This window comes from Asterias rubens, chromosome 6 (genome assembly GCF_902459465.1).
Source record: "Asterias rubens chromosome 6, eAstRub1.3, whole genome shotgun sequence".
Lineage (NCBI taxonomy): Eukaryota > Metazoa > Echinodermata > Asteroidea > Forcipulatida > Asteriidae > Asterias > Asterias rubens.
The window spans coordinates 1864357-1891156 of record NC_047067.1 but is presented as its reverse complement, the minus strand read 5'-3'; the positions used below and the strand labels follow the sequence as shown (position 1 = coordinate 1891156).

The window sequence follows — 26800 nt, the reverse complement described above, 5'->3', positions numbered from 1 at the left end:
GCCTTGAAAGGGGCATACTGTTACGGATACATTGTAACCCCCCCCCCCCCCTCTGTAACAATGGACGCAGTTCATACCAGCTTGAACAGTTTTAGGATTAATACTCCAGTGCAGAGGCCACCCTTCTCCTGTTTTGTTCATTTCATTGCTTGCTCTCATTTGCATGGCCCTAGATTTTAGAACATGCTCAAGTGGTGTTTTTGTAATGGTGCTATAGAAACTTCAGTTGATGCAATTTTTTAATTCACTTACTGTACACTTCACCAGTTTTCAGTCACCCTTATTCCTCTGCTATGGTACCTTGTAACCTCCATATGAAGATGTCTTATTATGCAAAGCTTTGAAGCCAGCGGGAAAACTAGGGTAACATTTAATGGGGTACAAAGAAGGGCACCATTTCTTCTAGGGGTACTTATAAATGGCCAAATGAACTAGCCCCTTTCAACACCCTTTTTAAATGCCATTTACTGCTTTATATGTGAGATAATCCTATGTGGGGTTAAAACCTATACACTGCCTGCATTGTATAATAGAAAAATCATTTTTAAAAACATTGAAGTTACTGCTTTTTTAATTAGCTGATAATATTATTGTTGCATTTTATTCTGGTATTTTTTTAATCTGAATGTCCAGATTCCAAAGTTAGGGGGGGGGGGCACAGGGCACAAGGACATCAATTGGGGCGCACTTGTTTCAGAATTACAGACTTTTAAGTAATTGATAATAATTGTAAATTTGAAAGCTCACAGATTAGGCTAAAGGCGAGCCTAAAAGAAAAATATTTCCAGCTGAAACACTCTTCGAGATAAAATAATCAATTGTTTATTTTGAAAATACTTTTGAAGTCCAGATAAACCACTTTATCTCATATTTTGATTGCTGCTATCAAAATATCAAAATAAGTAATGAACACAGATTATATGCAAAAATTCTTGCCAAGAAGCCAACCATTCCTTGAGTCAATAAAACAGCTTTATTGTATTGTGTGTTTTTTGTAAACTAATAAGGTTTACACCATTCGATTGGTGAAAATTTGAGCTCAATCGGCAATCGAAGTTGCGAGATAATAATGAAAGAAAAAACACCCTTGTCACACGAAGTTGTGTGCGTTGAGATGGTTGATTTCGAGACCTCAAGTTCTAAATATGAGGTCTCGAAATCAAATTCTTGGAAAATTACTTATTTCTCAAAAACTATGGCACTTCAGAGGGAGCTGTTTCTCACAATGTTTTATACCATCAACCTCTCCCCATTACTCGTCACCAGGAAAGGTTTTATGATAATAATTATTTTGAGTAATTACCAATAGTGTCCACTGCCTTTAAAGGGAACGCATTAATGTTTGGTAATCACTCTTAAAATAACCGGCATAAAACCTTACTTGTTTAGAGGTAGGCCTACAAGCTCTCAACACTATAAAGCATTTTGAGAAATATTTCACTTTGAAAGAATGACACGTGTTTTGGTAAAAAGATACAATTTGTTTGTCCATTAAAATTTGAATCTGAGAAACGATTTAACTACCAGATAAGTTTCACAGATTGTGTAAGGGTTATTCTTCCAGCTTGGACATAACACTCCAAATTTTCTGAGATCTAAAAAACATAACATTATTTGAAATTAAATTTGTACAGGTTGGTTTTATTGTACATAATTAGGACAAAAACAACCAAACAGTTTCTAAAACCAAAGGTATTTGATGCAACCTTCTTGTCAAGTGCAAACCTCTACTGGTTTGCATCCCTTGCTTAATAACCAGACACCCTGAGGGTCGGGCATGAACCCTTCCTCCATGCGATAATAAACATTCTGGAGACATTAGGGTCAGTCACCTCTGAGTAAAGGATTCTTATTATTGGAAGATAGCTTGGGATAACATTATCTAAAATGTTTATTGACCCATGGGGGGGAGGGTGTGGGCTGAGGAGTTTTTGAGGACACGGTGGTCTTCATCTCTCAAAGTGTCTCGTAAACTCGGATTGGATTTAACCCACTTTCTTCTAAATGATGATATTGAAGGGTCGTCAACCTTTTTTCTACAAAGTCCAAAGAATCACCTTAAGATGCGCATGGAGGATATATCTTGATCCCAATGCAAATATAACATCTATTATCATTGGGTACCCGCTGTTTTACCACATAGGACTCGAACTGCCTCTAGCCACCGGGCTAGCTAGCAGGCCCTAGTGGTAAGACAGGTGCTCTAGTAGCAATGCTCTAGTAGCAAGGTCGTGGGTTTGAATCCCACCCAAGTGATTTGCCTGCATGGGTTTTGTTCACAGAACTCTGGAAAGTACTGAGTATACATTGCTTGTTTTTTTATCCCAAAGCAAATATAACATCTATTATATAGACAGTCCACAAAGTGAGACCTGAGCGTCTTATCTGCCAAGCAAAATGTGAAATAACAACAATCTTTTACATGCATTACACAACACAACAGGACCTTCGGCTTTGCGTCCAATCCAAGTGTCTTGCTTTAGAACAAAAGTGTCAAGACCAGGACTCGAACCTACACTCTGCTGATCAGAAACATCAGAGCTTGAAGCCAGTGCGCATATATACATTATTACAAGCACAGAAAAGCTGTTACCTATGCCAGCATCAAATACGTATTTTTGTTTACATTGGTAACTCGGCAAACGTTGGAGACCTGAACATGTTGACGACAAGACAACAGGAACTCAATTGGTGCGGGGAACTAGACATAGTGATAGTAAATACCATGTAATATTTTAGGCCAAAACGGTGCCAATTTTATTTCTGTAAAATAATATATTTTTACAATTATTTTGTTCAGGATGATGATACAGCCAATGCCACAGCGAGTGTCAAGGCCACCACTGATTACAATGAAGAAGTCACTAAGAAAGCTGACGCTGAAGCTGACCACCACGGTAACGGAACAACAAATTCATATGAGGTAAGGTACAACGAGTAGTTGATGGTTGCGTCACCAGTGGCAAACCAAAGGTGGGAGGGGAGGTTGGGAGCCTGAGTCCTCCTGCTCAAAACCCTTACCCCTCCTGTTGCCCCCAAATACCAAAAATGGCACAAATGAAAGGGTGATACAAAAATAGCTGTCCTCCCCGAAAATTATGTATTTGCTCCTGCCATGCCCTCCTTCTCTAATAAAGATTCTTTGTTACGCCACTGTGTGTCACAAATGTTCACTGTAAATTTGAGCTCATTTTATTGGCAGCCAGTTGGCTGTTTGACACCAGAAAGAGGGAAGCACACTTTAACATCGCTGATCTGCCATTGGCACAAATTGGTAACTTTTCTGCAACTGTCCGCTTGGGTAATAGTTGCTGTGTGGATGAGGTACCAGTATAATACGATGGGGCAGCATCTTTATCTCCATGAGCAAAATGCTTCTTGTCGGACCATGTTGTTGCACGGTTTTGAATGCCCTCTAGTTCTTACTTCGTTGAGTCTTTGCAAACAAGTTGTATTTTATTGTGGAGCATTAGCGTCTCGCATTGAAAATGCTCCTTGCAAAAATGTTGTATAGATCAGTATGCTTGTGTACATATTGTACACCTGCGTTATTTTTAACAAGAGACCACAGTACCTTTTGACACTTTCAAACTCGTATGTAATGTAGTTGCTACTTTAGGAGATGCAATGTTTTTGCTTTGACTTGACGGTAGGCCATATAATTCTACGGTTTTTACACACATTATGGTGACCTGTTGTGTTGTAATGTCATGCAACATGTACATGTAGGCTAGATGTTATCTCCAACTGCCGCTGATCCTAATATACCGCGCACAATATGTCGTCTATTAACCGTGGTCTGAAAGCACTGCAGCAACCAGGCATCAAGCCATGCCCTGGATATTCCTTAATACCACGGCCCAAATGTATCGGGTGATCCCAACATGATATAGAAGACGAAGATGATGTCATAGTAGTTGTTAAATCGCACATCTGTTGTAAAGTGAATCTTCCAAGTCAAGAAGGTCCTGTGTCATGAAGGGCCTCAGGCCATTGGCTTGAGCGTTTGAGTTCAGATTGCAATGTTTCAAGTCGGTAAATTAAGCCGTGAAGGTCTCATGATAACTGGGTTACTTGCTTCTTTCCTTCACGGTGTACCTTTACAGGTGAACGTAAGATGAGCCCATGGACCTACACGTACTTGCCTAACTCATTTTGAATCCTTTGGATTAAGGGTCATGTCAAAAGAGGCAATTTACAAGCAACCAGTTCCAGGCAAAAAAGATATAATCCATTCACAATTGAATGTTCACACTATGCTTGGGAATTGTAAGCGATGTTTGAAAAATACTCATGTGCTACCAAAGTTGTCCTGTAGCATGCACTCCAGTTGGTTGCCTCTTAATGCCGTGTCACACAGGACAATTTTTAAGTCAACTTTGAGGCAACCAACTGCACTGCAAGTCACACAAAGAACACAATTTATTAATAGCTGTCACTCACCATCCCAGAAAAATGATTGATAATTGAAATGTGTTTGAATATTTGAGATTGTCTGGAACTGTTTGCCTGTAATTTGCCTCATTTGACATTGACGTCAATTATGTTTTTGTCGTTAGTACAGTATTAACCTCTTTCAAAAGTCAGAGATATTCCTAGTTTTATTTTACATTTTGCAAAGTCAGTTCCCATAACTTACTTGTAGCTTGCAAATTTGGTTGGTAATCTTGTTTTTATCAAGGAAGAAATTGAATGCTAAGCAATTTTTTCCCGCTTGGCAGCTCTATGAGATTGGGCCCTGGTACAACACTGCCGTCATGAAAAGTGTCAGTATCAGGCCTGTATATTTGTTGAAAGGTTACCTAAATTTTAATCATAAGTGCTATTCACACTACAGCAATTTAACAGGGGTCCCTTGCTTTAATTTACAATGTAGCATGGTTGTAAAATGTAGCACACGAGAGACCTTGGAAAACACACAAGGTACATTTTGTAAAATGATACAACCCTACTACAATTTAGCGAGGGACCCTTGCTAAATATTGCTCTCGTGTGAAAGGGGCTTTAGTGCCCTTCACATTGTTGAACTTCATGTTGTGCACAGTTGGTATAAAATTAGCACCTCTTGTAACACCTACAGATGCATTAATGATTATCAGATTAACCACGAGACTGTCACAAGAAATAACTCCAGCCAACTGCCTTAATTATAACCATTCATCCAATGGGATCCAACATGGCTTGAACCCCCCCCCCTTCCCCACCCTCTCACCGATCCAGTAAATGTTTAACCCATTACTTCATCTGAGACTGATCGGTGGTAATGGAGTCAAACAGCTGTCTCCGTAACCATGGTGATGTCACCTGCCTCCAAAGATCTCCAACCAAGATCTGCGTATCAACGCTTCTTAGATGCGGGTTGGATGCAGAGGTTGGATGCGTTCGTGAGGATGGTAACAGTAGAGAATGCCCCCTCTGACGCCAGTTCAAAAGGGCACGCTGGTCAGATCTATGCGTGACTGTACTTTTCGGAAACCCATCCTCTTTAACAGGGGCTCCACGGTTTAACCTCGGTTTTGTGATGCACTCTTTGTACAATAGATAAGTCCTTAATACCATGGGTTTGTCCTTAACTCTTTAAGTGACTGTCCAGGACCAGTTGGCTTGTCATTTCACTAGTCCATCACATTTTTCACTAGTCCATCTTTCAAGAAATAGGGATGCTTTTTAAGACCGAACTAGCCAGCTGGACCACTTTTGACTGGTCTTTATGTGTTTAACTTGCCTTTGGCCAGTGGACCACTGTGTTAAGGCTAAATGCTGCTCATAAAAACCGCAGGTTCAATTGTCAATGACGTCATCAAGCGTCTTTGGATTTCATCATAGTTTGAGCATAAAATCAGACTTTCTGCTACTTTTCACCCATACACTCTTTCTCATCCAATATCATCCTAAAATAATATGCAGGCATTATAAACCCCAAGGACCAGATATCATGGCTGCTGCCTCAACTTAGACAATCAGTTTTACAATTAATTCCATAACAATTTACATTGAAGACCCACTTTCTCTTAAAGGCAGTGGAAACTATTGGTAATAACTCAAAATAATTATTAGCATAAAACCTTACTTGGTGATGAGTAATAGGGAGAGGTTGATAATATAAAACATTGTGAGAAATGGCTCCCTCTGAAGTGACATAGTTTTTGAGTAAAAAGTAATTTTCCACGAATTTGATTTTGAGACTTCAGATTTAGAATTTGAGGTCTCGAAATCAAGCATCTAAAAGCACACAACCTCGTGTGACAAGGGTGTTTTTCTTCCAATATTATCTAGCAACTTTGGCGACCAATCAAGCTCAAATTTTCACAGGTTTGTTATTATGCATATGTTGAGATAAACCAAGTGACAAGAATGGTCTTTGACAATTACCAATAGTGTCCAATGCCTTTAAGTTTATGTTTAGTCTAATTCAAAACTTGCAGTTGGCCATTTTAATTAGTACTCACCCACACGGTTTGAATAAACCACCACAAACTACCCCCCCCCCCACACACCCACACGCATTCTGGAATAATGTCTGCCAAAGAATCGTATGATTATAAAGATGCTGATTTAATGCAAAGAGCTGTTTAAAATTATCATACCACAGAAGTCCATTAAGACATTACCCTATAATTAAAAATTCATGTCGGGTAGTAATAATAATAATAATAATAATAATAATAATAAGACTTGTAATGCGCACATATCCACCCTGCTGGGTGTTCAAGGCGCAGTAAAACCAAAAACAAAACAAAAACAAAACACAACACAAAGGAAAAAAGGACACAACAAAATTAGTCATTGAAAACCTGTGACATAAGATAAGTTTTGAGAAGAGACTTGAATTTTGCAGTACAAAGACAAGATCGAAGATTAAGTGGTAGAGAGTTCCAGATGCGTGGCGCGGCTGAAGAAAAATACCTGTCACCCCATGAGTGTCGAGACTTGGGTTCAATGAGGAGAAGCATAGAACTTGATCGAAGATTCCTTGATGGAGTGTGTGTAAACTTGAAGCAGTTCAGAAATATAGTGGGGAGCCTTGCCATTTAGAGCTTTGTGGACAATGAGCATCAGCTTGAAGATGATTCGTTGAGAGATAGGGAGCCAGTGTAATTGTTTCAGAATGGGGGTGATAGAACAGGATTTTCTAGACAGTGTCACAATGCGGGCAGCAGTATTTTGGAGCTGTTGAAGTCTGGAAATCTGGTTGTTAGGAAGACTGTAAAGAAGAGCATTGACGTTGTCAAGACGAGAAGTAACAACTGCGTGAATGACCTTTTCAGTGGCACTTTTGTCCAAGTACTTGCGAATCTTACCTTATTCCTGATGTGATATGATGATAAACGAACAATGTTGTTGATGTGTGGCTGAAGTACGTTGGTAATGACCACAAAAAGAAGTCATATAATTAACGAAAGTTTACTTGTTATAAAGAGGGTAATGGTCTAAGCATCCTGCAAAATTATTTTGACTCAATAACCCCTGTTAATTAGAACTCAAGGAAAGTATGTCTACAATTTGAATCTCCAAAGATTGCCTGCGACTTTTTTCATTTCTGTGGTGTTCGTTTGAAGGTTGCCCTTAATACGGCCAGAGATGTGGTTGGTAGTCACTGTCACAAATATTCAGGGTTTTGAGGTGGAAATACCATGACAGTTTTGTGCATTTGTCTCAATAAGTAGACACTGGATTCAACCAGAATTTTGATGTTTGACTTACTGGAAATTTCTTCACCCTGTTATTGGCGCTAATAGATGTGTAATAGAATATATAAAAAAAAACGAAAAGCAGCTTCAATGCGGAAACTGAATAAATTATTCTACCCAATTTCTGTAATACATTTTATCCAGTATTACCAACTTACTTTCCTAGTCATGAGCAGTCAGAACCATCGCCTAAGGGGAAATAAAAAACTTGAATGAGAAGATTACAGCGGCTTTGAGTTCTCAATCATGACGATGGTCAGTTATGACAGTCAGGTGGCCGATGACAGGTTTGACCATCAAACAGGATTGACCATCAAACATACAGTAGGAGGTCATTGTTTGACTACAAAAGTCTGTAGTTGCATAGGGTGCGTTCAGACACGGTACTAAAATTGGTTTAACTCATGGTTCAACTCGATCGAGTTCAACTCTGAACGGATCTAAAGTTAGTCCGAGTTGAGTTCAACCCACAAAAGATAAACCGTCCAGGGAGGGGGTTTATCTTTAGACCGCTTCGGGTTTATCGTTTAACACTGTGTGTGAACAGAATAAAAAAGACCACATCCGGTTTAACTCACAACAGGCGACCAATTGACCTCCGTAATCATTACGTAAACACACGGTGACCAATGAACAGGACAATAAACAGGATGTTAGAGTAACGGGTCGCGTTTTCTTTGACCTCTTAAAACCAAAGATAAACCGTATTGGGTTTAACTCAGTGCTGTCTGAACGCAAAGGGGTTTTATTTTTACGACCACTCCCTGCTGCTCGTAAAAGTTAAACCGGTTTGGGTCTAACTAAGTACGCTGTCTGAACATAGTTGCAAGGACCATTTTAGAAGATTTGGCAAGCCATTGAAGGAGGTTGTGAGCATTGAAATTGATAGACTTGGCTGAAACACATTCTGCATGATCCGAACATTATAATTTTTTTCTTACACAGAGCACAGTAATGTCCGTGGTAACCCAAATATTTGTATTACCAGTCGTATACCTTCTCTTTAGAAAAGTTTGAAAATTTTCCAGACTTTCTAAGGTTGTTGGCCCTTTTCAAAACATGGCTTAGGTAAGGCTCCAGCTTGGGATCAGGCTTGGGCTCCATTAGTAATTTTGAAAATTAACACTTTCCGTTCAAACATGCGGATGGTGCCTATATAAGCCATGTGAGCTAGTGACGGAGCAGTTGTTTGGTGGAGGGGCTTATTTAGGCAGCTCATGAGGTGCACTTTTCTGTTGTACTACTGGAACCAGTTAATATTTCAAATAATATTTTTTGTTTAAGAGCTCAGTTTTGTCAGCTTCAGTTTGGACTAAAATTTCTTCCCCAGGATGTGTAAAGCCAGTTATTTTCTGTCTTGTCATTTCTCTATGGTTCAACAAGCGGCTCGGAGCACCTTTAATATCTCCAAGACTCTATCAACATAATCTCTTACTGACCAGGCATACCATGCATTACTGTACCAGGTTCTAGTAGATATTCTGTCATCCCCAGCTAGCTACAGGCGCATGTGTACACTATGTATCCACGCTATCCAACTACAGCACTGTGCTCTCAGATGGTTAGGTCCTTGCTTCCCTTATAAGGGCTTGTCACTGAATCAATTTATCCTTAAATCAAAGGGATCCCTTCAGGAGCGTCTTAGGCCAGGTCGTGACCCCCCTCATGCGGAGTGCGTCAGCAGGGGTCATCCAGGGTCGTGTTTGGGTCAATCCAGGAGACAGTTGTAAGGGTCGTTTAATGGTAAAGAGTAGATAAATGGTGTTGTAATTTCACTGGTAAGTGATAGCTACTTGTCTGCAGTTGAAGCCTCCAGCCAGATTTTAGATGCAGCCGGGGCTGGTTAAATCAACAAATAACGTCTCCATTAAACTTGGAAGATGTCTGTTGCTGGAGCCTTTCGTTTTAAACGCACTCCTATACAATTGGCAGGTTTGGGCCGGTTATAAATAATTTGCCCTGGCACTAGATGGTAAAATATTGTCTATGCATTGACATAACAAACAAGGTTGTCATAGCCATAAATCATTGGCCATAGTCTGAAGCTGTGTGGCAAGTAATTTGTTTCATCTTGAAAATTGGACGTGACATTGTTTCTTCTTCTGATGTCTTAAAGTCACCTGGAAGTGGTATTTTTTCAAAATAAAGCTTTTGTCACTAATATATTTGTTTTGATGAGTTGAATGTGAAAAAACAGTTAACTAAGGTTTTACAAAATCAGTTCTTATGTTATTTACAAATTTAAGAGTAGACCACGACCCGAGAGGGCGCTGTTCGTGACGTCAATCGAGGCAGACTTTGCCTGTAATGCGAAGAGTAAACACAATTGCAAAGTACATGTACGGACCAAGTCGTGAGTTTGTACGTTTCAAAAAAAGATTTTTTTCCGGCAATGCCAACCAGACTTGTGTATTGCTGCTGAATGCAGCCCCCAAACAACTTTATATATTTTTTAAACATATAAATCGTGACAAACGATTACTAATAAATTTTGTTTATTGTTCGTAAGCATATATACTCTTATGTTTGAAAGAAAAAAAATTATATTTCCAGGTGACTTCTAAAACCACACACCACGAAATTTAAAAAGTTTTGCAAATGCACTATAAAAACATTAGTTTAAGTTACAGTACTTTTGTCCATTAGAAAATAAATTAACAATTAAATCAGGGGTCGATTCCACATAGAGTCAGGACCAGTCCTTTTAGGACCAGTCCCAGGAGATACATCTGTTAAGTTGATATTATGTCTACAAGACAATCTACCTGGTTGAACTTGGTTGTGTATTTAAGAACACTGTACTTTGTGGAGATATCGATGACATGTAAATATAGAATACATGAAAAAAGACGTTATCAGACTAGCAAGATAGCCAGTCTCACTCTTAACACTCAGAAAGATTTTAAAGATGGGAATCTAGAATAAATAAAGAATATTTTCCTTAACCTGAGATTTCATTTTTTTTTAGGGCAAGGCAGTTTTTTATTGATAGAGGGCATATATTAGGGAAATTTAAAGTAGACATGGAATATTTCAAGGGGTACCAAGGCAATGTCAAGAGCCAACCTTTACTTAATAATCATAAGATGGGGACATTTGCCGCTGTCGCCTCTATTCAACAGCCACTTGAACGAAAACGACAACAAGTGATCTTTGCTGAAATTAAAATGATACCAATCATTTTGAATATCCTTCTACAGTGCTTTTCAGAAAGATTCGGGAAAAGCCCTGTTATGTCATCACTCACTTTACTTCACATGTGGGAGCTCCATTTTGTGTAGCGACTTTGTTGCAACATCCTACAAATGAAATCGAACTGACACATATGCAGATCTCAATGGTACAAGTGTTTTAAGCAGTTCTTCAAAACTCTGTTGTTTAGTCTTAATTTTTTTGGATCGATTATTACAAAATAAAAAGTGTACAAACATCAAAATGTTATTTAAATAATAAGCAAACACATTATAAACAGTTAAATTAGCATTTCCATTAACAGAATTCACTCAAGTACCTGTTTAAGTTTTAGGTATGATGGTATTTTGAATGAAAGAAATTTGCTCAAACCAATGTTTGCAGACAATACGAACTATAGCTTTGGTAGCTATATTGAAAACAAAGTTAATTAGTTTAAATCTGATGAAAGCTCACTGATTATAAAGTTCATACCAATACCAAACACCAGGAGAAATTTTTCTGTCTGAAATATTTTCAGTCTTCGCTCAAGTATTTTTAATTTAAAAAAGTGACTCAAAACAACGTTTACAGAGAATTTTCCAGCTCTGGTAGTTATTTAAAACCAAGTTAACTAGTTTCAGTCCGAAAGTTCACAGATTATAAAGTTCATACCAATAGCAATCCTCTGACAGAGACAAAATTTGAGTAAAATAGTGTTGAAGACCCACAATTAATGTTGCTTAAATTTCAACACCCATCATCAACGTTCGTCGGCCCAATATAAACAACCACATTATCCAGTTCCAAAACAAAACTAATTTGTTGTTGTTATGATGACCTATTTTGGTGAATTTCCAGAGCATGATTACATGGCGTGTTTATGGGAACAATTAGAGGCTAACTTGATTCATTGGACTAACCAATGATGTAATATTAATCCTTTAATATGTGGCCTTCGTGGTTCAGTCCCACTCCACTAAAGACCAGACTAAAGAAACCCAAACCAAGCTATACCATGTAAAGCGATATAGATTGCATCTTAGCTTTCAAGCTATGCATGGGAGAAGGGCAAAGGTCAACTTAGTTCAACAATCATTGTTCAATCACACCATAACATTATAATAGCCAGCCTAAAGATGCAATGTACTTATAACATATTTTTTATTTGAGTAAATTCTGAACATAATCTACAGAAAAAAGTTAATGAGAAAGTGAATCAGATCAAACTTGAAAAACAAATTCTGATTTATTCATATTAGTTTTCTCTATAATTTTGTGTACATTCATTATTTATTTCTGTTGATAATTAAATATGTATTTATTTGTTTTGAACTTATTTTTGCTATGCTGTATGACGGTAATAGTTCAATCAAGTACATGTAGACACCTTTTTTTTATAGAGATTTGTATTTTATATTGTGGACCTTCCAAACATGATGATGGATAAACACCTCTGGCGTGACGTTGTGAATGAATTCTCAGTTGCGACCGCTAAATGATGATGATGATTTTATTGGTGCATCTACTCTTCTGATCAGAAAACCCAGAACTTCAGTCCGGTGCTTAACCGCTCAGCCACGACATGCATGCATTGTCTCTAACTTACTTTACATTTGTAATTAAAGGATTCAAATGACTGGGTTAAATCCATGGTTTATATTGTTAGTGTCCCCCTCATCAGGGCCAGCCGTCGATTTCACAAAACTCTTCCTAACTTAGGATTAATCTTAAATTCCGTATCCAAAGACGTTAGGGCTCATTTAACTCATCCTAAGTTAGGACGGGTTACTCGTCCTAACCGTGAAATCGGCTGCTGGTTGTCTAACTGCCAACCTCACATCCAAAAGCCAATGTGTACGTAACTACCAATGAAACTTCTTTGACTAAAGCATTCTGTATACCACACAATGTACACATAGCTCTCAACTATTCAGTTATACATGTATCGTTACGTGCATGCCTTGAAGTTACACGGATCTTGACACATTTGCCTTTCAGCATTTAAACAACTCTTACATGGATGTACTATTGTACACAATTTGCTGTAAACAGAGGCCTGGGGTACCTGGTTGAAGTTCCCATAAGTTGAATGACCACGGGGCTGTTGACCTTTTTCGCAAAAAAAAAAAAAAAAAAAAGACATCCACCAAATATATCATGAGCTTCCATGGAGGGTGGGGAATATTTACAAAACGGATAAATCTTCTGATGTACTTTTTTTTCCAGGTAGTAATCTACAACAGATCTTAAATTCCCCAGGGGCTAAAGTTTGTTTGTATAACAAGAATTTAATTGGTTTTAACAGCTCCTGGCGTGATAAATGACAAACAACAAAATGACCAGGGCAGTGTCATACGTGTGAATGACTTCTGATTCCAAAATTACTCCTCACCTTAGCCTTAAACCTTTTCTTTGGGTTTGTTTGTGGTCAGTTCTTTAGACATTTTTGACTTTTTTGACTAATCCCGCTATGCCCTGAGGTCATTGCTTCAAATTGGTGCAATTTGGTGCAAATTTTCATTTGGTAAAAGGTGTAAGAATTTTGTGAGTGTGTTTTGCAAAGTGCAGTGTCAGGGGACAAAGTCATTCACTTCAGTAGTCATTACCAATACTGCAAAGAAATATTTTCAGCTATAACATCCCTGGAATTACATGTAGGCCATGGCTGTTGGTTGCCCTGATCTTGGCCTTGGTGCCCTTTTAAATATTTCCAATAGACTGAACGATTTTCAATTTGCAAAATGGAAATTGCATTGCCCTCTCACAGGTTAACTTACAAGCCTCCTGATATATGCTGTCAATAATAAGAAAATACCATTGAATAAATTGACAGTATAAGTAAAAAAGAAACATGTTAAGCGTCCCCGCCCGCTTCCTTTTTACAGGCCGCCTCCTTTTTTATTTTATTTTTTTATGCACATTTCTTTTCTTTTTTTCTTATTTAAATGAAAAAAGGGTTATTTTAAACGATCTCAGCTAAAACAATCTGATTGTCTTGGCTGAATGTCTTGACCAAAATGTTTCATTTATGAATTGTGTGTTTGAGCAGTAGAAAAAACATTGGATATTTGACATTTAAAAAAAATGGCGGCCATCTTGAAATAAAAAATTAAAAATAAAAAGCCCCTCCTCCTTTTTTTTTCCTAAACATGTTTCTTTTTTTACTCGGCCTTAGTTATTTTGATTGTGGTATTCAACGGGTATACAATACATGCATGAAATCCTTTGCAAAACTGGAGGCTGTTTTTGTTGTCGTTGCTGACTGAAACAGGAACATCTAAATTGGTGAAATATTTCACAGGTTGGTTTGGTGGTGCAGTTCATTAAAAGCTATAGACCATGTACATTCCAGCGCCTTTCTGGCAGGCGAGTGTACACTGGATTCATTGGACATTGTACATTTTGTGTCATAATTTCCACATAAATTCAAGTTGATAAAATACAGACGATATTTTTGCTATAAAATATAAGATCCAATGTTTTCTTCCATTTAGCTGTGTACAAATCATGCCAGCAGGAAGTCCAGTATGATCAATCAAACAATATTATATTACCACTAAATGAAAAAAAAAACATTTATGTAGTTTATCTTTAAAGCAGTCTACAAATAACATTACCTGTCTGAGTATTTTGCCATCACAAATTACCCGACCACAAGATGTCAGGAATTTCTTGTCTCAGTTCCTAGACAGAATGAAAATGTAATTCTATCTCTGTGGTTAGATAGAAGTTGAGACTGTGTGTATTGTGATAATTTTTTCCTAAAAAGAAAAGAAAAGATATTGTTTGTGTACACTACGATAGCATATAAAATGTACTATGTAGCAGTCACATTTGCTAGGGTAAATGTTCAATTAAATTAAAATGAAGGATTTCCCTCAATTTGCAAGTAAAAAATGTCATCAAATTATTTTTCGTATACACTTTTTCCTGAAATAAAAGTTGTTTCATACCTACGGACCCTCCTTTATCCAGCATGCTACATTTGTGAGAATTTGAATGTTTTTGCCAATAACTACTATCTTTTCAAAGGAAGACGCTTTGAAAATCCACCGACTTATTTTGATATATTCAGGGGAAACTGAATTATAGTTGCAGGGGGATAAGGTGGTAGAAAATTATCCATTCCTGATCCATTAAACTAGGAAATGGATCAACTTTTGTTGTCTAAGTCCTCTTTAGAGTATTCCAGCAAAAGCGGGGAATTCTTTGCCAAACCAGGCTATTAAAAGACTGACTTGAGTTACTGTAGGAAATCGTTGAACAAAATGAATAGACCCTGGGAATGGTAGTGAACTGGTTTGCAGGAAATTCCTGATTTCTTTTATGTTCCTGTTCTGCGGCTCCTGTGTCTAATAAGTACTTCCTGAATGACCTGAAACTTAGCTATCAAAGGTTGTGTGTAGATTGAGTCACTGCGGGAAAACAAATCTGGAAATAATTTAAAGGAACACGTTGCCTTGGATTGGACGAGTTGGTCTATAAAAAACCTTTGAAACCATTTGTTATGAATATGCACATGGTTTTAAAGATGTTTGTAAAGTAGAATATAATGATCCACACAAGTATCACTCAAAATTGCACGGTTTTCATTTTACGTCGCGAAGTAACAGTCGGCCATTTATGGGAGTCAAAAATTTGACAACCGGTACAATTGAACCCAGGATTTGTTTTATTCTTGTGCTGTCCTGATACTCCTGTCAAGGCTAGGCAGTTTTGCCTTAGTAGAGGGCACCATCATTCTCCCTTGGCATGTCGTGGTCGAGTGGTTAAGAGCGCCAAACTCAAGCTCTGGTGTTTCTGATCAGAAGTGTTTTGGTTCAAGTCACGATTGTGGCACTTGTGTCGTTTACCATAATTGCATTATCCTGTGGATGTGACATTAAGCCATAGGTCCTGTTTACTAGCATTTGTAATGCATGTAAAAGAACCCAGAACACTTATTATGGAATACTGTGGGTTAACCCCCTTGTTTCTGGTTAGCAAGCACATTGTTGTATATTTGGTTTGCGGTAACACCATGTGTGTATCTACGTGCCAGGTAGAGTTTGTTCTTAGAGAGACTTCTCAGTTCTGAAAAGAACTGTCCTGCTTTTTAAACTATTACCCGGGCGAATGGTATAGAAAATAGGCTGGGACTATTACTTTAGCTTATAGGACCGTGATTATAACTGTACTACCGCAGTGTCAGTTATTAAATTGGTCTCAATGTTTCGACTAGCTTGCTCTAGTCATCGTCAGGAGACTGAACATTTCTTACAGGTTTCCTCAGGCTTGCGAGCTACAATGATTAAGTTCACTTATGAGGCATCAATTCAATTGGTTTTGTTTTTTCTACCGCTGTGTAAGCTTCTACTAGCTGGTTTTCTGTAAATTTGACATGGCCCAACATTGAGCTATTGCACAGTCAGCAACTGTACCATGGCAAACAAATTGTGTCTACTCATTAACAGTACGGTCAAAAAAACACTATAACCAGCAGATTTAGCTTGGGGTTAGCTTTCGACCTATACAGTCACCATTAACTTCAAAGCCCCATAGAAATAGAAATCATTGACATCCAATACACCCCATGTTCTTAGATCTTATCCCCAAATGTTGGGGTATTTTTCTTTTTGTAGGAACTGAGTGTGCTAACCCATATACACACAGCATTTGTTTTGGTTCTGTGGCTTTTGAACCTTTCAGAGTTTATGTATACCATGTTAACAAAGTTTGAGAGCAGTTTTACATGCATTCCGTTGGTGTGAATATATTGGCATACTACGTCCACAGGTTAAAGGTGTGGCTTCGCTCAAAAACAAAAGTGTTAAGCCTACATAATGGTTAATCAAAACTTCAAGTCTATGAAAAGCAACAAGAACACAACTCGCTGCACAAAATCTCATGAATTTTGTCTTTCTTTTGTTCTTCCTTATAGACCCCTACTCAAAGAAGACAAGCCACGCCCATCAGAGATGATGAATCAGCCAATGGCAGCGGAGACAGCTCAAGAATACGTGCAAGGAGGTGATTGCGTAACTCAGAATTTGTCTTAATTATGTTTACCACAGGTCTCCCAATAAGCCATTTGCTTGTTAGCAGTGTTGTAGCCACGGTGGGCGGTGCTGGGCGGGCCTGCCCAGGACTCTCAATTTTTGCCCAGCACTCTGAGAAAAATACATTATGCTGCCCAGCGCAGATTTCAAATATTGTCCACTTTGCATTGATCTGAGACACAGCTAATGATGAGGAGAATCAAATGTCACAGAGAAAGAACACGATCAGAAGGCCATTCAACTTATTGCATGGCCCCATAACGCGAACAGTTTGAGAACATGGCCCCACTTCAGTAATATTGGCCCTATAATTAAACATGAATAATTTTGTTGATCCCCTTGCCCTTGGTAGACTTCCAACAAAATTGGACAGTTTGCCCACCTCTAAAATTGGTCTAGCTACAACCCTGCTTGTTAGATTTGAAAATTGTACGCTGGTAAAAATTTGCTAGCTTTGTGGAACTTAGAAGTCTAAACTATGGGTAAATTTAATCATTGTCGAAAGAATAGTGCCAAGATGAAGCAAAAGTTTGTGTATTTAACTTTTTTTAAGGAGGAGAGCGGGGACAGTCAACTGATATTTTTTGGCTACATTTGTTTGGCCTAACCAGAAATAATCAAGCAAAACAACCCAAAACTTCCCATCACCACCACCCCCATCAAAAGCAAGAACAAACAACAACTTATTTTGCATCAGCCATTTTATAAGAAGTTAAGCCGGGTTCATACTTCCTGCGATAGGAATTTTGACGTCACAAATTCACAATGAATAATCAGTTGCCCTGTGCTGAACTCCTGCGAACATTCACTGCAAAAACAGCCCTGTGACATCATAATACGAGCTTTAGTCTAGAAAAGTATAAATCAATATGAAATGTTGCTTAGAAATATCATACCTGTGCGGTAAATGACTTCCTTAACTTGTCATTTCATAAATGCTGATGTCATGTTATCGTTAGCATACAATGTAAGTTGTTCAGTTTGCACGATTGTAAATGATCGCTAATGGTTCTCAAGTAGACACACTTGGGATTCCATTCCATGATCGTGTACTTAATGGAAACAATTTGACTAATTTAGGTCACAACACTCTTGGCAGGTTCATACTTCCTGCGAATGCGAATCAAATTTTGACGTCACATGGCTGTTTTCGCAGCAAATGTTTACACAAGAGTTGAACACAGCTCAACCGTTAAGAATTATTTGTTGCGAATTTGTGACTTAAAAATTTGTATTGCGATCGCATTCGCAGGAAGTATGAACCGGGTTTTAGTGTAGGGTGTTGGCCAAAATTTCTGCATATTGACACGCCTATCCCACGCTAGCTTGAACATCGGGAGAACCCTGAAGTATGATTTTTTTGTTTCTTCTTGTCTGGAACCAGTTGCCAGAAAATTGCCTTGTGACCCTAACTTGCAAGATGAGGAAAACCCTTTGACGATATGCAAAAGATTCACAGCATATACCGCTAACTTCAGTGTAGGGTATTGGCAAAAATTTGCATTTATCGGCACGCAATATTTCACACGCTAGCTTGTGCATCAAGAGAACCCTGAAATAGGTACCTTTTTTTTTTTCATTCTTGTCTGGAACCAGTTGCAAGTAAATTGCCTCCCGTGACATGACCCTAATTTGCAAGATGAGGAAAACCCTTTGCCAACATGAAAAGATACACAGGAGACACCGCTAAATTTAGTGTAGGGTATTGGCAAAAATTTACATATATTGGCACGCAATTCACACGTTACACGGTAAAAGAAAGGTGTTTTTTTTCACTCTCTTGTCTGGAACCAGTTGCCAGTAAATTACCTTGTGTGACATGACCCTAACTTGCAAGATGATGAAAGCCCTTTGCCGCCACATATAAATTATATAGCAAATACCGTTAATAATAATAAGATCATTTAGGTTTGTCCGAATCAGGAAGTTTGCAGGTTAAACTTTTCTTTTCATGTGATCGGCACACAACAGATGGGGAATGCGTTTCCATCAAGTTGATGTCAACTTGGAAAACATTCTCGTATTTGTCGTTTTAGAACTCATGTGATAATGGTATGTGCATTCATATACCAAGTAGAATTGCATTATGTAGTTAAGCCTGGAATTTAATCTTTGAGAGGGCAAGGCCATTTTCATTAGCTATATGGCACTTCTATTGTAAAATCTAAGTTTAGAGATAATTTTTGAAGGTAAAGGGGCACCAGGGCTAAGAAAATAATGGTGGATTCCTATAGGGTGCCCAGACCAGGTTAAGATATAAGTATAAGACCAGAGGGCACCTGTAAGAGGCTAAGCCCAGGTCACCAATGCCGAGACCAGGTCACCAATGCCGAGACCAGGTCACCAATGCTGAGACCAGGTCACCAATGCCGAGACCAGGTCACCAATGCCGAGACCAGGTCACCAATGCCGAGACCAGGTCACCAATGCCGAGACCAGGGCAACTAATTTTTGTAGGCCTAGTTATTACACAAATAAGTTGTACATCATTTGCAGCATCCTCAAAAATGTTCGTAGGTGGTCCAACTGGCTGTAGTTCAGTGAAAAAAAGCATCTCTATATCAACTTTGGACCAGTGAGAAAGCTGGTGGACTAGTTAAAATAACAACTAACTGGTCCCTCTGGCAAGTCACTTAAAATAGCTACAGGCAAACCCTGATTTGTTTGAACAATTTAGAAACATACACTAGCACACTATTATTGTGTAGGCCAAGATAGAATAAAGTGCATGTGATTATGTGTGTATTCACAGCAATAAAGCAATTTTGTACAAATCACAATATGACGTTTATGTGCTAAGCAGGGTACAACAGTCATAAATCATTTACATGGCAGCCTGTTTTTGCTGGCAGCCTATTTCTGCTATTTAACAAGATTTAAAGGCAGTGGACACTATTGGTAATTACTCAAAATACTTATTAGCATAAAACCTTACTTGTTTACGAGTATTGGGGAGAGGTTGATAGCATAAAACATTGTGAGAAACGGCTCCTTCTGAAGTGACGTAGTTTACGAGAAAGAAGTAATTTTCCACGAATTTGATTTCGAGACCTCAGATTTAGAATTTGAGGTCTCGAAATCAAGCATCTGAAAGTACACAACTTTGTGTGACAAGGGTGTTTTTTCTTTTATTATTACCTCGCAACTTGGACGACCGATTGAGCTCAAATTTTCACAGGTTTATTATTTTATTCATATGTTGAAATACACCAAGTGAGAAGACTGCTCTTTGACAGTTACCAATAGTGTCCAGTGTCTTTAAGTGTATAGGATAATACAACACAAACAAAGTTGTGTCGCATAATTTAAGAAAACCCAGATCTTTTTCCATTTTTTTTACAATGCCGTGTAGAAGAACAAAAAGGGCAACATGTTTTGTACATTCGTCAAAATCCAAACTTTGATGTTGGTAAATATAAAAAAACACATCGTTTTTGTGTGTGTTCAATCTGCAGACATGATCAGTTGGTTCCATATCACACTGACTCCAATATTATCAGAGCATGCACAATAGACGCATCCCAATTCAGAAACAAAATGAAAGATTTTGATCCAGTAGAATAAAGAAGCCCTCAACAGTGGTTTTTATCTGGCCGATAAATGGCTGCCGATTTGGCTAAACACACAACTGCAAGCAATGGACTTTGGATATTTGCTAAAGATCCAGAAATTTCCGTGGGGGTCATGTACTGTGGGGCTGTGTTTTGTGGGAATTTTTTGTTTAATCTCCGCAAAATACTATTGAATAGACGTCATTGTGAATCTTGTTTTGCGTTTATATGTGTATATATGAAAGAATTTATGATTTTTTAATTTAATTTACACATGAAATACAAGTTAAGCAGGGCATGTCAAGATTATATCATTATATTTATCATTATAATGAGTAGGGTAGATGGCCTTAGCTTTCGATCCAAACAGGACCTACTTCAGAGGCATAAACAAGTACAAACAATTTAAACTAAGTTTGTATTGGAACCTTGCAAAGGGCACCACAGCAAAAGCACAGGGCATCACAGCAATCACTATGGATGCCCTTGGTTAACTCAAGGCTCACTTGTGCAAGAATAAAGTCAAGATGTGATGAGGCTGAAGGGGAACAGTTTATATTTCATATAGCCAAAAGGTTTAACCTGCCCTTGGGCACAACCATGGCTTGCATAATGTTAATACTTGACACTTAATACCTAAGTTATTACACTTTCCCGTTATTTTCCAGAACCATTAATGTAAGCACACTCCCTATACAGTGTAAATGTATATCAGTTGTGATAGTCTTCCACATTTTGTTATCTGATTTCTCTCTCTTTTTTTCTTTTTTTTCTTTCTTTTTCTTCTCTTTACTTCCTATTTCTATTTCTAGTTTTCGTATTACATGTACCTGTGAAAAATAAATTAACTTTATTTAGAGCTGATAGCCGCAAGCCACAATCCGTGGGGGTTAGGGTTAGGCCATTATTTGGAGCTGCAAGGGTTAGGGTTAGGGTTAGAAAGATTTGTTACTAATTATTAACCTAAAAACTCTTTCAAAGCCTGACCCATGTACTGCAGGTCATTACTTGTACTCAATGAGACTGTCCTACTTCTCTCTAGGTTCAAATATTAGTACTGGTGAGCATGTGCTTTAAGATCAGAGGAAACCTTAATTTGGATGATGCAAAATACATGTGTGTTTTGATGGATGGCTGCAAGATTCAACAAAACGATGGTCTTTCGGAATTAGGTTTAGGATTAGGGATAGCCCAGAGCCCAATTTCATAAAGCTTGTAAGCACGAAAACCTGCTTAGCACAGGAATATCTTATTTAGCAAACACAGGTTACTTGTCAACATTCCACTATACATTGTTGCGACTGGTGCCTCACTCATTTTTACTGAGCAAAGAAGTTCATTTAGAAGAATGTTTTGTTAATGAAACGTTGAGACCACACCGTCTCTTTTCAGAGCGAGCACTCCTCCAAAAGATAGCTGATAATTTTAGTTTTTTCCAGACAATGCAGAGCTTCACACATCGCTTACACTCAAGATTGTTTAAGATTGATGCACCGATAAATTCAGCTGTTTTTAAGTGTTTGGAACTTCATGAGAGTAGACCCAGCTTTATCTGACATCTTCGTTGTTTGTTTCTCTTTCTAACAGGAGGCAAGGTAGAGAGAGCCTGGATACACCCTTGAATACAGGCAGTCCATCTTCACCTAGGTCAATACTACGAAGAGAGGTCGAAGGGAGGACGGCAGAAGAATGGAAGAGGGTACGATAAACACCAAAAAATGGCAATCACAATATTGTTAAAGAGGGGCTGGCTCCAAGGTCAAATTCATTCATGGAAAACATTTAATGAGAGCCCGAGACAGGGCAAAATAGCTTTGTAACCTTCTTGAAAATTTAGATCGGTATGAATGCTTGAGTTTGGGTTTTGTGTAATGACAAAATAGAAAATATTAATGTTACAAAATCACCAAAGTTTCAACCTTCAATACATTGATTTCAGCCAGTTTTGGAGGGGTGTCTATGTGCCTTTTGGCCATCCTAGAGCATTGACATGTAGTGAACAATTTAGATACAAAATTTTGAATTTTTCCCGCAAATTTACACCCTCGATTTGTCCAGATTCGTGCAAATACCTTTGATTGATGATACAACTCAGAATACTATTCAGGTTATACAAAAAAGTGTATGATGAATTGGTCGGTTTGAGAAGCTATGTTTCCTTCTCTGTTTCTTCAGTCACACTCCGTGTGGTATAACCAAAAGAGACAAGCAGTGAGCATCCTCAATGATCCCACACTGATGTTAGAAATGTAGAGTTAATCCTCCTGAAAAGTCTCCTAAAATGTCTCCCACTCTGTCTTCACATACTTTCATGTGGTGGAACATACCCCATAAGACGTCGTTTTCTATCATCAAAGCTACCCCGCAGTGTTCCCGTTAACAGTCTGCTAACTCTTTTTTGTGTGTTCTTGTTTTATTCCCGTTCTGTGCATGCATTGCATGGTGTGCCCCACTTGTGGTGTGTGCTTTTTTTCTAAATAGATGTATGACCGGGAACACAGGGAGAATCGACGGCTGACGAGGAGACTACACGAGGCCGAGGAGAAAGCAGCTCGATTGGAGGATGAAATCCAGATATTGACTGAAGTACATAGTACTAACTTGCTTGAGTATAAACCCTAGTCTTAATTCAAGTCACCCTAAAAAGTTTGATAATATTGGTTTGTCGTTTTGAGTTAATGGCATGTATTGTTGAATGCGAGTGCACTGTGTCTCAACAAAAAACATATACTTTAAACAAACATGGATTACAACTTTTAATATTTGTTCCTATAACCAGTATTTGTTTAACAAGAAGTCAATGTTTTGATGTCAAAGGTCAGAAGGTTGTGTTTTCAAAATGGAGATTTGCACATTTAATGATGAAATGAGTGGATCACAGTTACAGGTTTAAAGGCAAAGACTACCATTGGTTTTTGGAATTGTTAGATGTTATAAACTTAACCTGCCAAAAATTGCGTTTCAGAAGGTATGATATTACTTTTTGAGATATCGCCCAAAAAACTGGTAGTGTATGGTCCAGGCAGGAAGAATGATCCGTGATGAGAATTTTTTCGGAAGTGTTTCGCGGGCTGAACTGCTTTTGATTCCCTGTGTGATAACGGTTCAGTTCCCACTACAGTTTGGTACATCACCATTTATGCGGGTTCATTCAATTCGATTAGAATAACAAAGTATTGGAGGCATTTGGTGTCAACACCAAGTGTCAATGATGATGAGTTGACATCAATTAGTGCCAGTCGTCTCTACCCTCTCGGTGAATCAAATAAGGTTATGGTTAATGAGCCCACGCAACACATTGCTTGTATACCTCTGTCTAATGCTACATGGCATGATTCCACTTTCCACTCGGACAAAGTTCGGTTTACCTTCCAGCGCCACAAACCTTTGCTTTGACATCAGCATTTATTACTCTATAGCATTACCAGCTGTTAAGAATGTTCACGGACCGATGCCGGTAGTTTGTATGGACTACATTTGTTTGTGTCATTAAAAGGACAGTAGGGATGGGTTTTTGTCTGAGCTGAAGAGAAGAACTGCCGTTAAAGAGTCCGTTCGTGAACTAAAAACTGTCTAGTGTGAAAAAAAGACATCTTAAAAGTTCAACTTTGAAATTGTAGTTGATTGAAAGACATTCTGAAATTTGAATCAAATTGTCATTAAATGGTCACACTCAGTCACCTTGTTTATTATTATTTATTTTTTCTGGCAAGAAATGGGAATAGGTTGATTCGTTCTAAAATGTCTTAAATGGTGGCATTTCAAATGGGTCTCCATCTCACGATCATTTACGCTCTTCGAGTTTAATGCCAAGTTATTTCCAAAAGTATACCATGCCTTTAAGGGTTCGGTTTGATCATGTTTAGATTAGAAGTCTGAACCTTTGCTCAAACGCGTGGATAAGACGGCACTCACTACATTCCAACATGTTTTGGGTCATAGTTCAAAGATCAAATGAGAGGCTATCGTGAATGTGCAGTTAATTGAATGTTGTGCAAGACGTCATAAATTTAACCACAATCGTAGTTCTTGAAGGTATTTTTTCTTTTCGTCGTCATCTGATCAATTTAATGCTCCCCATTCATCTCTTAACTAGTAAAATTACTGTCAAATGTTGTTCTGTTAAAGGCAAAGTAGACCTATCCTTTGGTTTTTTGAAATGCTTGATTGTTTTATCCTTATACAAATATAGAAATATAAATAAATAAAAGCTAAGCTGTGAAAACTTAATTTCAAAAGGTGGTAGCGTTTTTGAGATATTGCTGAAAATCTGGAGCAGTTATGTCCACGCAGGAAGAATGATCCAGATTTGGAGTACACAATCCGAGAAAAGTTTTTGTGAGAACCATTTCTCATATTGAATTTGTTTGAATCCCTTTCACTAAAACCACATTCCTTTAAAGGGAATCCTATCTCAAAATGTTATACATTATCAACAGCTGCAGTGCTTCTTATAAAGTAAGTTGTTGTGGTCATTACCCTCCCTTTAAAGAATATGTCTTTCTCTGAAAGGTTTTGGAGGCCCCCCCCCCCCCCCTGATCTTTTATTGATGGATCTTTCTTGTCAAAGAAACATTTCCTCAACAGCTGTCGTTTGGTAAAGTCACTGAACACTTTTGATTTTCTTTTTCTTTTTTTAGGATCTGAAGACGGTAGATGAAGAGCTGGACAGATCAAGGGAAGATAACCGTGCATTAAACAAGGCAATGTCTAACCTACGAAGTTAATTCATCCTCTAGAAAACTTCAGCACTTAATAGGTTTGTACTCCTGCAGATTCTGTGTCAAATTGTCTCCTTTTTTTTTTATTGTGAAAAAAAAACCCACACAGAATTGTGCAGGCCTGTATGCTTAATTTTTGAAAGGGCAAGGGCACCAAGGCATTTTCTCCTTGGTAAAGGGCACCCTATGAGGAAATTGTAAATTTCTACTGGAGCATTTTGAAGGGCACCAAGGCAATGACTAGAAGGCATGCAGGTCTGATTGTGTTTGATAGATGTTAGGTGAGGTTTTGCAGTAGCACCATGTGTAAATCTCTTTTTGAGTATAGTGTTGGTTCTGAAAAGAATTGTTGGTATCAGAACTTATACTGTTTAAAAGAGATTTACACATGGTGCTACCACAAACCTCACCTTATTATACTCGCACCATTCAAAATTTTGAATTCTACCTAATTGATGTTAATTTTTGTATTGGAGATAAAGAATGAGGTCTGGTTTCACCCTTACACCGATGTGTATTGTGCACTTTATACTCAGAACTTAATTCCTGAGGTCTGTGAAAAAAACCCACAGGCAAATCACTGGGGTGGGATTCAAACCCACGACCTTTGCATTGCTAGAGCAGATGTCTTACCACAAGACCATCGAGCTAGCCTGATGGATAGAGGCAGTTTGAATCCTTACCAGTGGGTACCGCAATTTTAAAGATGTTAATTTTTGTCCTCTGTAGATATTGGACAGAATTGGTAGAGCTGATGAAATAGTTGCGGACAGTGTTCATATTTTGTGTGATCAACCATAAACATGAAATAACAAACCTGTGAACATTTTGGCGGAAGGGTGACAATATCAAAATTATAATTGGTATTCATGTTTACCTTACCCTCAGAACCCATCCTCATTTGACAGTGCTTTGCAGTGCAACATGTCCCATCTTAATAGAGCTGCTTAAGCAGAAAATATTGCTTAAACATTTGCCGCTAAGCAACACTAAAGCAGGATACAGTCACAGTTTGTACTTGGGTGTTTTGGCTGGTAATCTTATCCTAGTAAGCATAATTGTGTTGTGCTCAGCTACGTTTTGTGCTTAAGCAGCTCTATAAAATTATGCCATGCTGAAATGTGCAGCACAGAATAATGAGGATATTTTCTAGAGGTTAGGTAAACATTCAATACCAATTATAAATTTGATATTGTGACCCTTCCTGGCAACTCGCCATTTTCCCCATTTACTTACCCCATCAAGGATGAGATAATTAGCATTTTTGTTTTTATGAGCTCCGTCTGGGACTGAACAGTTGGATAAATTTACCATCTCAACCCTAAGACTAAGGAGATTAATAAGTGAGTGACGTCGGGAGCAGAAATATGCAGGAGTCATTCTAGAGTCTGGTTTGAGTCCTCCTAGATAATGTCACGTTTATTAGTCCTGAAGGATACCAGACTAATCACCATCGTTATTCACGTCTGATGTCATTTGTTTCCGGTAGCATTGATGAAATGGCTCTTTGAGACTGAAGATCACTTTATTTCAATAAATGTCTGTTATTATCTAGTTATATGAAACTTGCAGCTTGCAATCAACCATTTGTATTGTTTTATTAAAGGTTGTCTCGGTCAATTTCA

The 26800-nt window shown here is 38.1% G+C and overlaps 1 protein-coding gene across 3 annotated transcripts in view; it reads left to right on the top strand.

Annotated features, from left to right (window-relative positions):
• The window catches only part of LOC117291627 (PRKC apoptosis WT1 regulator protein-like), a 32249-nt gene that overhangs the window by 4540 nt on the left and 909 nt on the right, over positions 1-26800 (top strand). The window contains exons 2-6 of one of the 3 annotated variants that reach the window (XM_033773460.1): positions 2801-2923; positions 16786-16874; positions 22042-22153; positions 22936-23040; positions 25095-25213. In XM_033773460.1, coding sequence (XP_033629351.1) covers positions 2801-2923; positions 16786-16874; positions 22042-22153; positions 22936-23040; positions 25095-25181 — 516 coding nt within the window. In that variant the 3' untranslated portion in view covers positions 25182-25213. Of the gene's footprint in view, positions 1-2800; positions 2924-16785; positions 16875-22041; positions 22154-22935; positions 23041-25094; positions 25215-26800 lie in introns of those variants that run through there. The other 2 variants (XM_033773461.1, XM_033773462.1) reach the window with 2 other exon arrangements.